An 11208-nucleotide genomic window follows, 5' to 3' on the forward strand; every position below is an offset into this window, starting at 1 on the left:
GCCGGGCGGTGGTGGCGCACGCCTTTAATCCCAGCACTCGGGAGGCAGAGGCAGGCGGATCTCTGTGAGTTCGAGGCCAGCCTGGGCTACCAAGTGAGCTCCAGGAAAGGCGCAAAGCTACACAGAGAAACCCCGTCTCGAAAAACCAAAAAAAAAAAAAAAAAAAAAAAATTTCCATTTCTGAGATCAAACAACAGATTCCCTTACTGAAATGGTCCTACAAAATTAGAGAGCACTTACTTCTCATGGAGACAAGGGGACTATGCACGGCTTGGGGGAAAACCTGTTGTTTCTATGATAATTGATTAAGAGTAATTTTTATAAAAGTCTTGCCATGGTTAAAACAAAACAAATCAGCCAGGTGGTGGTGGCAGTGGCAGCGGCAGCGGCGGCGGCGGGGGGGGGGGGGGGGGGGGGGGGGGGGCGGCGGCGGGGGGGGGGCAGCGGCGGCGGCGCACGCCTTTAATCCCAGCACTCGGGAGGCAGAGGCAGGCGGATCTCTGTGAGTTCGAGGCCAGCCTGGACTACCAAGTGAGTCCCAGGAAAGGTGCAAAGCTACACAGAGAAACCCTGTCTCAAAAAACCAAAAAAAAAAAAAAAAATCAAAACAACAACAAACTAAAATAGAAAAAGAGACAAAGACATAAATCAGATAATTCATACCAGTGTCTGTCTTCTTAGCCCCCATGGCTAACTACTCTGCTAGCAGCACTGGATGGGCCTTTAATTATCATTCTGATTGGATTAATGGCAGGCCCTGCATCTTAAACTAGATGGACAATTTTGTCGAGTTCAGTAAAATTAATGGTCCTTAGGACTAACTACCCTCGTTATAGCAGGATTGGGTCACAATTTGACTCATTCACTAAGACCTGTGGTGAATGTAACAGGGCCCCAGACCTTAGTAGGCCCACAGACCTCAGCACAACTGACTCCATGGTGGAAGTACCATTCAGGCTGTGAAACTAGGCACGTGGACAGCACCACGTGACAAAACTAAAACAAAGACCTAATCCATTAAAGTCCATAGTTTTGGGAAAGTCTCTAAGTGTATTAACCTTGCTTTTTGGCTTCTGTAGTTCTGCTTTTGGCTAACTGTTCTTGTTAACTGAAGAATGTCAACCAAGAACATGATTTTTGTGCTTAAAAGCTCACCCTGAGGCTGGGCAGTGGTGATGCATGCCTTTAATCTCAGCACTCTGGAGGCAGAGCCAGGCAGGCCTCTATGAGGCCAGCCTCGTCTACAGGGTGAGTTCCAGGACAGGCACCAAAACTACACAGAGAAACCCTGTCTTAAAAAAACAAAATAAAACAAAACAAAAGCTCATCCTGAGAAAGGCTCAGAGCTGGGTCCTGAACACCCACCTGGTGTAGTTGTCAGCTTTCTTTCTATAGGCTTAAACTCTTGTCTGAGTTGTCTCCTCTGGTGGATACTCCACAACAGTAACTCAGATCTTCACTGTTCTCTCCCAGGAGACACGGGGGAGGGTACTGTCCAAAAGCCGTTGCTTTACAACTTACTATTATTAATTATTGCTATTGTCTTTTCTGTTGGTTGATTCACACCTGTGTATGATGTTTTGAACAAGGACGCCATCCCATTCTCTCCCTTGCAATTCCTCTTCTATTCCCAAATACAATTCCCTCCCTACTTCATGTATTTTCTTGATATGGTATCCCCCAATATATTGTGCACCCTAATAAACTTACCTGGGGTCAGAGAACAGAACACCCACTGGATTAGACATAGAGGCCAGAAAATGGTGGCACACGCCTTTAATCCTAGCATTCCTGAGGTAGAGATCCGTCTGGATCTCAGTAAGTTCAAAGCCACACTGGAAACAGCCAGGCATGGTGACACAAAATTCTATGAAGTGATGGCAGGAAGCAGAAAGCTATATAAGGCGTGAAAACCAGGAACTAGAGCCTTTTTTAAGCTTTTAGGCTTTTAGCAGCAGTTCAGCTGAGATCAATTCAGATGAGGACTCAGAGGCTTCCTGTCTGAGGAAACAGGATCAGCTGAGGAATTAGCAAGGTGAGGTTAGCTGTGGCTTGTTCTGTCTCTCTGATCTTCCAGTGTTCACCCCAATACCTGGCTCCAGGTTTGTTTTTATTAATAAGACTGTCTAATTTTCTTGTTACACCAGGAATTCCTTTTAGTGCGGCCAGTATGTGCATGGAAGTAGGACCATCTGCGGGAGCACAGGTAGCCTCTCAGGAGCCTCATGTTTGAAGAAAACTGGCTCTCCCTTTCCCAACAACCATCAGCTGTCAGAAGTTCTCAGCTAGGGCCAGGAATTTTTTTTTTCAGAATGCGAGGAATGCCACCCCATTATTTTTATTAAAAGATTTTATATTCATTTTACATACAAACCACAGATTCCCCTCTCCTCCCTCCTCTGGCCTCCCAGCCTTTCCCCACAACCCACCCCCCCATTCCCACCTCCTCCAAGGCAAGGTTTCCCATGGGGAGTCAGAGAGCCTGGTCCATTCTGTTGAGGCCAGTCCAGGGGGGCAGGAATTCTTGACTTCCTTCCCTCTCCATGCTGGGATTTGGTCTGATTTAATCTTATGCAACTCTTGTACATATAGTTCCATCGACTGTCAGTTCATATGGTGCAATTACCCTGTTGTGTTCAGAAAACAGTTTCATTGTAGGAATCCACTGCCTCTAGATCTTAAAATCTTTCTGCCCCTCTTTTATGACAATCCCTGAGCCTTGGGAGGAGGTAACTTCAGTCTATATAGTTTTCATTTTCTGTTTCTTGTGGACCCTGAACCACTGGCTCCCGCATCTGCACTATTAGCAGGTCAGGGATTAGAACAGAGGTCATTGATCATAGGTTCAAAACCACTGGTCATCACAGTATAGTCCCTTCCAAAGGCTATAAAAAGCCAAGAATATATATGCTTCCATGAGTTACTGGATGAAAGCTCTATGATGACAGAGTATTCACCAATCTGATTACTGGGGTAAGCCAGCTCAGGCGCCCTCTCCACTATTGCTAGTAGTCTAAGCTGGGGTCATTCTTGTGGATTCCTGGGAATTTTCCTAGCACTCGGTTTCTCCCTTTCCCCATGATGTCTCCCTCTATCATGGTATATCTTTCATTGCTCTCCCACTCTGCCCTGTTCCAGCTCGACCATCGCGTCCCCTTATGTTCTCATCCCCCATCCCTTACCCTCTATTGCCCCCACATCCCCAGTTTACTCATCAGGATTGCCTCTGTTTCCCCTTCCCAAGGTGATCCTTACATCCTTCTTTGGGTCCTCCTTGTTTCCTAGCTTCTCTGGAGCTGTGGGTTGTAGTCTGATTATCCTTTGCTTTATATCTAGTATCCACTTATGAGTGAATACATACCATGTTTGTCCTTCTGAGTCTGAATTACCTCACTCAGGATGACATTTTCTAGTTTCATCTGTCTGCAAATTTCATTATGCCATTGTTTTTTTTTTACAGCTGAGTAATACTCCATTGTGCATATGTACCACATTTTCTTTATCAATTTTTTTGGTTGAGGGGCATCTAGGTTGTTTCCAGGTTCTGGCTATTATGAATAATGCTGCTATGAACAAAACCAAGCACCTCCCAGGCTGAGCTCCAGGAGTCCAATTGAAGAAAGCAAAGAAGGATTATATAAGCAAGGGGGAATCAAGATCATGATGGGGAAATCTACAGAGACAACTGAACCAAGTTCACAGGAACTCATGAACTTCAGACCGACAGCTGTGGAACCTGCATCGAACCGGACTAGACCCTCTGCATATGGGAGACAGTTGTGTAGCTTGATCTGTTTGAGGGGCCCCTGGCAGTGTGATCAAGATCTATCCCTGGTGCATGAGCTGGGTCTCTGGATCCCATTACCTATGGTTGGATACCTTGTTCACCCTTGATGCAATGGAGCAGGGCTTGGTCCTGCCTCAACTGAATGTACCAGGCTTTGGTGTTCCCCCATGGGAGGATTTACTCTTTTGGAGGAAGGGATAGGGGGTGGACCAGAGGGGGTAGGGCAGGGAGGTGGGAGCAGGGAAGGACCGGGAGGAGGGATGAGAGGGAGATCTGCGGTTGGTATGTAAAATGAATAAAATTTTTTAAATAAAAAAAAAAAACTCCTTCAGTTTGGCCCTGAAAGCTCAGATATTAAAATCTAACTGGATAAGATGTAGCTGTTTAATGTCAGGCTCCTAAGTTGGCAGCGGAATGAATGTATTTGTAAAGAAGGAATCATGGACCCGAGGCTAAAGCTGTGGAAGAGGAGGGGAACTGAACTTGGCCAACAATTCGCCCCTTGGCCATCAAATTTCTTCCACGACATCATCAGGCCTTGCTATGGCAGGTGTGCTCAGGTACTAAAATGAGCAGAGACGGCCACCCAGCAAACTAGAGCTGGGGAGGGGGCGTGGCAAGCCAGGACTTGTCGTCCAATCAGAGAGGCCTGCGAACGGTTTACATCAGGACCGTCTGTCCAATCATAAAGGGATGGGCGGGGTGCAGGAGTGGGACCTGTTGCAGAGTTCTTAAGCCCGTGGCTGAGTCTAGGAACACCACCTGGTCCTGTAGCTGCAGAGTTAACGGTTGTCTTGATAACGTGCCTTGGAGCCAGCAGGTAAGACCCTGTGGCCCCGTGGGGCCAGTGCGGTGGCAACTGCTGGCGCGTGTGCGCTAGCGCTTTTGTACTTTCAGGTGGACCGGGTTCTATCTGCGCATCTGAGTTCACAGAGGCTTTGTTTCTGGGGAATGCAGAGTAGCTCCGAGGAGGTAGTGAAGGCTGGAAGGAGAGTTGGGGCGACTGGGAAGCGGCCTTCTAAGGTGGCTCTTGCCCTTCTGCCCCTTAGGCTGGCGCTGGGCAGTGGCAAGTTATTTGTAAATGGCACAGTCTAGACAAATGCCCCAATCCAGACAAATGCCTCTGCCCCGCCCTGCAGTTACAAGCGTGTGAATCCCAGTTTCCCCAGCTTTTACCTTGGCACTGTTCACCCAGTAAGGAAGGACCTTAAGATACCATCGATTGAACCGGGTGGTTTGAGACATGTGGAAGCTTCGGATCTGGGGCTGGGGTGGGGTAGAGAGCTCTCCGGACTGCCCTGGTCACTACATTGTGTCCTACTCCCGCTAAGATTGCTGGAGGCACTCACTGAAGAGCTCTGCCTTCTTATCTTTGGAAATAGGATTCAGCTGTATTTGGCGGTCCACGTTCTACTAAAGTTTTGGAGTCTTGATCCGAAATAGCTGGGTTTTTTTCTTTTTCTTTTACACATTCACTAAGGCTATAAGAAGGTATTATGAGACTTGTAATTGACAGTGACTAGGTTAAATCCTCCTCACTCCTACTGTAGTGCTCTAATCTACTGACTTTGGACATTCAGTGGAAATTTGTACAGCGTTGTGTGACACTCTTTTAGTGTGTGATGCTCACCCGCATTCCCAAATGCCCTAAAAGGAACTGACTAGAAGGTGAAGATGCTCATAGTCCCATTTTACCTTTGCTGGATTTTAAAATTCAGGCTTTAATTTCCCCCTGGGTTTCTAGAATATCTTGCTTTCTAGATCATCTTCATCTGCTGTCATTTAATGCCACCAGAAATGGACCAATGCTTTGCAATCAGAATACTCTTAAAAAAAACATGACTTTCTAAGATTGGTTGCTGTCTTGTTGAAAGTCACCATGCAAAATATTCATTGATAGAAAAAATTTTTAACTGTTATTCTTAATCTGATCATAGTTCTAGTTGGTAACTTATTATTTTCTTGGTCTTTCTTTTAGTCAAGATGAGTGACAAGCCAGACTTGTCAGAAGTGGAAAGATTTGACAGATCAAAATTAAAGAAAACTAATACCGAAGAAAAAAATACTCTTCCATCGAAGGAAAGTAAGTAGCGGGGGTTTCTACTTGAGAGGAACATTGGTGAAAGTTGGCATAGTCAGTTAACAAACCTATGTTCTATTAAACTTTCCACAAAGTAAATAATAAATAGTACCCTATTATACTTAACAGTTTAAAATAATCAATAGCTGATTTTGTGACTGGGGATATGTAAGTGTTCCTGCATAATAGGAACCAGTAGTAATAATAATAGTAATAGGCACCAGTAGTATAAAGAAAGAAAAACTACTTTCCTGTTGAAAATTACAAAAGTCACATTAAAATCAATCTTGGAATATTTGACTTATTACTAGGAAAAACCCTATGTGTACGTTTAATCATGTGGTATTTTTCTGCATCTACAAATTTGAGCCTGTGATGGTGTCTTGCTCATGAACTCTGCAGATGCTGCCCCTCTGATCTATTCTACCTAATGATAAATAAAATGGAATAAGTTCACATCTCAAATACACTTGTTATTCCCAGACTCGGGACCACTGTTACTCGCTCGAGTTACATCTTACTGGAGGACCTCAAAAAATAATTCACGAATGCTGTGCTATGCTTTTTGTTACACCATTATTTGAGAGTTCCCAAACTAGACAGAACTGTTTTAAAGTTTCCTTATTGTATTGTAGTACATGTATTGGAAGGAACTACTTCATTTACCTTGTAGTCTCAAATAATGGCAACAGCATAAATCTACCTCAAATGGAATGTAAAACTCATAGTTTAAGTAGATAACAATTTTAGTATAATTTAATCCTAATATGATTGATGTGTACTCTCGTATCACTCTGTGAGTATTTGGGGTTGTACCTTGGTATTCTGATTTTAAAGCATGTATGATAACCATTTAAAGATTTAGCACAGATTCTTTTTTAATGGTGCTGGATTTCAAACCCCAGGTCTTAGTTCATGCTAGGCAAGCACTGTACGACTAAGCTCCACCACACAGTCTGGTAGCAAAGAACTCTAGGAAGAAACTAAATATATTAGAAAAAGTCTCTCCTAATGATATTTTTATGTTTCTTTTTTCCCTAGCTATCCAGCAGGAGAAAGAGTATATTAAAAGATCATAAAATGAAGAACTCCTTTCCAGAGTGACTTCCAACATTGTCTGGCAGTCTTGGCTTTAGGCTTGTAGCAGTTGTAGAGATTTTAGGCAGTTACTGATGGATTCTCTTGGCTGAAAGGTCACCATTTGCTAATAATCATTAAATTTGTCTTTAAACTGCCCACTGGTGTGTAAATTCCATTGTCAATAGTCTCACTACCGTCGTTCGCCTTGTTGTATGTGGTTTTTCACTTGCTGCAAGACAAGACAATTTTAGCCTCAAGTGCTTTATCATCTTTGCGAAGTTGTATGCTATTGCAGCTCCTCCAGTTTATTTTCATTTCTCATGTAACACTAAAGTAAGTAGAATCTCAAACTTCCTATGGTACATTTGTGGTATTCTAAGGCATGAAATTACACAAGGATACTTTTTTTTTCAATTAAAAATGATGGGAAGAAAACCCCTTAAGCAGATTACACATATGTTAAATGTAAGGTAAGAACGAGAACTAGTGCCCTTATTTAGATATGAAGGGATGGAAACATACGACCTAAAATGATCTGTGTAGGATGTAAAAAGATAACTTGCTTTCTTGAAAGTGTTTTTCAACTTAATGGAAACAACCAAACCTAGAGTTGGATGGGGAGGTGGCAGGAGACACTTGCTAAAACACACCATATGAAAAACAACAGGGTCTTCTATTCAGTGTACACTGAGATACGTAATATCTGCTAATGACTTGTATTACTTATTCTCCGTTCTGGTCCTAGCATTGAATAGAGTTTACTCTCTTATGAAATGCAAAACACTTGCATTTTGATCCTCTTAGTGAACATAAGTGCTATTGACTTAAATGCATTCTCCCAGTTCATAAGAATATTTTTCTTAGCTCCCAATGTGCTTATACCTGGTGGTAGGATCTTTTAAGGGTAATTAAAGTTAAATAAGGTTCTAAGAGTAAAGCCTTTTAAAAAGAGGGAGTGGGGAGAGGAGGCAGGACAGACACAGACAGACAGAAACAGATCTTGTAAGGATGCTGAGTACCTATACAACTGAAAATGAACATGTCCAGCAGCTGATCCTACTGGGCCTTGGCTTGGACTTACAATATCTAGGACCTGTGAGCCTTTACATTTCAGTTGTCTAGATGACCTACTCTACAGTTATTTTGTTAGAGCAGCTTGAACTGACTACTATAATTAGGAAGACACATAAATGACCATGCCTCAATCCTTACCTTTAATATCTTGACCACTTCAAATTCATAAAACCAACCACCTAAATATCACCAAGTAGAAATGTCCACCACCCAGGATAACCATCCAGACTGATCTTAATTGACATATCCTCTTTTTCAAAGGTTACCTATTTGTAACCTAACACATTAATCTGTTTGATCCTTTCGAGGGGCTTATATCCTTAAGTAACAATTGTGGTCACAAGAAGTGGAAGGGATTTTGTGAATTATCATAAAATTCCACAAGCAAAAGACTAAGAGGGTCAACTAGGACCAAGTACAAATGTGGTAATGCAATCACAGTAGCCAGAGTGTACTGTAATGGGAGGATTTGGACCTCAGAAATAACCATCCTCCTATCCTGCAACAGTATTCCAGAATCACTTGGTCCTTTGTAGTGACAAACTTGTGCAGTACCCAAACCTGGATCACTATAGCATCTGTACAATAGTTCTGGGGCTATTTACTGGAAACTCACATAGTATAATTAATTTGAAGTGAGATGTTAAGTGTGCCCCCCATATTCAAAGTCTTCTTAGATCCTTTAGCCCAAGTTACATGGATGGGGAGGCATCTTGATTCCAGATATGTACATGCTTACTCACTAAATTTCTAGATCCTGATTCAGGCACACAACACATTTTTTAAAATCTTTCAATAGGTTATTTGAAAATTTTATATGATGCACCCATGATAGACTCATATTTACTCCATTACCCTTTTGAATATTTTTCTTTTCTTTTCTTTTTTTTTTCGAGACAGGGTTTCTCTATGTAGCTTTGTGCCTTTTCCTAGAACTCGCTTGGTAGCCCAGGCTGGCCTCGAACTCACAGAGATCCGCCTGGCTCTGCCTCCCGAGTGCTGGGATTAAAGGCGTGCGCCACCACTGCCCGGCTCCCTTTTGAATATTTCTTAATAGTATTTTACTATGAAATATACTCCAACTTATCACCTCATATTTCCAACATTAACCAGCCGTATCATGCAAGAAACTGAACAGTAGCTCTCAGATAATCACTAGACTTCACACTGAGTAAAGTCAAAGGAATCATGAACATTGTCAATTAAGCTGGAGTTAGATGATAGCTTCTAGTTGTATTTGATAACCAGCCTTTTATTTTAAAATATAAGAACTAGATAGCAAGAAGCCTGCCATGGCCATAGCTTAAAAATAATATAAGCCTGTGTGTGTTTATTTGGGTCTGAGTGGCTGCAGGACAGGCGGGTGAGAGAGACTGTCCTGACTGCAGGCCAGGTGGGACACAGAAAAACTTCCAGCTACAAATTCATGGAGTAATTCTACCCTGGGTGGAACAAATGTCAAACCAAGTGGAATAGATGAGAAAGGAAAAGAAAGGCAGCTGCTAAGTGAATACTAATGCAGCAATGGCTTATCCAGCATAGATTTGCCATGATTTATTGAATACACAATGTTGGGCTACTCTTGTAGCTATAGTCACTTGCCCCACTAACAAAAGGGAGACTTGCCTCCTGCCAGTAAACAGATTTCATGTTAGGGCTGTATAGCTATTATTCATAAAACTGTCAGCAATAAGGACTATAGCCTGAAGCAGTTAGGAGAAAATGAATGTGTAGAATTGTCATCTCATGCAGATTCATATCATTTGAAAATTAGGGTTCAGTGTTTTTATACCTTTATTTTGTCAGTGCACATGGGTGACTCTTTAAAATAGAAAAGAGTAAAACTTAGAAAATATTCTAGAAATTAATCAAAAGATCACCTCACATACACACCAAAATAATGTTATTCTCACTATACCTTGGGAATTGTCAAATATCTTATTTAAGAGTCTTAGGCATAATCTCTAGTGTCTTTGCAAAAGGAATATAGGAACCTCATGTAATGTCCCAAAGTGCTAAGGCAGTGAGTTTTACCAACACCCTGGAATTAGAAGAATAAATATCCACACCTTGGTGTCATAGTGTAGAAATATGTTTGAATTTAGCCTTGTAAAATACCTGAAATAAACAACTTAAAGGAGAGAAGATTTATTTTAGATTACAGGCTCAGAGGTTTCAGTCCATCATGGGCAGGAGAGTATGGTAGAGCTGCTGGTACTCTTTGCTTTTTCCTTTTATTCTGTCCCAGTTTTCAGCACATGAGAGAGCGCACCCACATTCATGTTCTTTCTCCTCATTTAATCATACCTTGAAACATTTTCACAGATCCACTAAAAAGTATGCTTCTCTATATCCTAGATGATTTTAAATCTAGCCAAGTTGGCAATTAATATTACCCTTCATATACAATTACTTTATTTATCTTTCCATTAAACAAATATCTGAGAGCTACTGTTCAGTTTCTTGCATGATATGGCTAATGTTGGAAATATGAGGTGATAAGTTGGAATATGTTTCATAGTAAAAAGAATACTATCAAGAAATATTCAAAAGAGTAATGGAGTAAATATGATCAAAGTTCTTAATGTGTATATATTAAAACTGTTGGAATAAAACCCACTATTTTGCCATTTGTGGTGGTTAATGCCTATAATCTCAGCACTTAAGAGCTGGACACAAGAGGAGCAGAAGTTCAAGGCTAGCTAGAGCTACATCAGATCCTCCCTCAATGAACAACAACACTCTGCACTATTTCATAGAATTAATATACAATATTTAAAAAAGATATACTCAGTCTCAACATATGGTGTTTGGACACATTTGGTAAGCTGTCTAATGAAAATATCCAGGAATGCAAAAAATAATTTTAAAAGACCTTTTTGTTCTTTTTTAAATCTAAAAATATTAATTCTTTGAGAATTTCATACAATGCATTTTGATCATATTCACCCCTATTCATCCCTTTAACTCCTCCAAAATATGCCCCACCCAAAATCTGTGCCTTCTCTTTTATTAAGAACCTATTGAATTCAATTTGTGTTGCATAGTCTCCTGGGAATAAAGGTCGTCCATGTTTGACCTACCAGCACCACACTCTTAAGGAAAACAGCCCCACCCACCTCAGAAAACCATCAACTGTCCATATCTCTTCAGTTAGGGGCAGGGGCCTATGAACTCCTTCCTCTCA

The 11208-nt window shown here is 41.6% G+C and overlaps 1 protein-coding gene across 1 annotated transcript; it reads left to right on the forward strand.

Annotated features, from left to right (window-relative positions):
• Positions 1-4466: 4466 nt before the first annotated feature.
• LOC102903304 (thymosin beta-15A) lies at positions 4467-7102 on the forward strand. The gene is made up of 3 exons (XM_006998427.4): positions 4467-4607; positions 5766-5870; positions 6909-7102. The coding sequence occupies exons 2-3, from the start codon at positions 5771-5773 to the stop codon at positions 6944-6946; spliced, it is 138 nt and encodes a 45-aa protein (XP_006998489.1). The 5' UTR covers positions 4467-4607; positions 5766-5770; the 3' UTR covers positions 6947-7102.
• The last annotated feature ends 4106 nt before the right edge of the window (positions 7103-11208 follow it).

Source organism: Peromyscus maniculatus, chromosome X (genome assembly GCF_049852395.1).
Source record: "Peromyscus maniculatus bairdii isolate BWxNUB_F1_BW_parent chromosome X, HU_Pman_BW_mat_3.1, whole genome shotgun sequence".
Taxonomy (NCBI): Eukaryota; Metazoa; Chordata; class Mammalia; order Rodentia; family Cricetidae; genus Peromyscus; species Peromyscus maniculatus.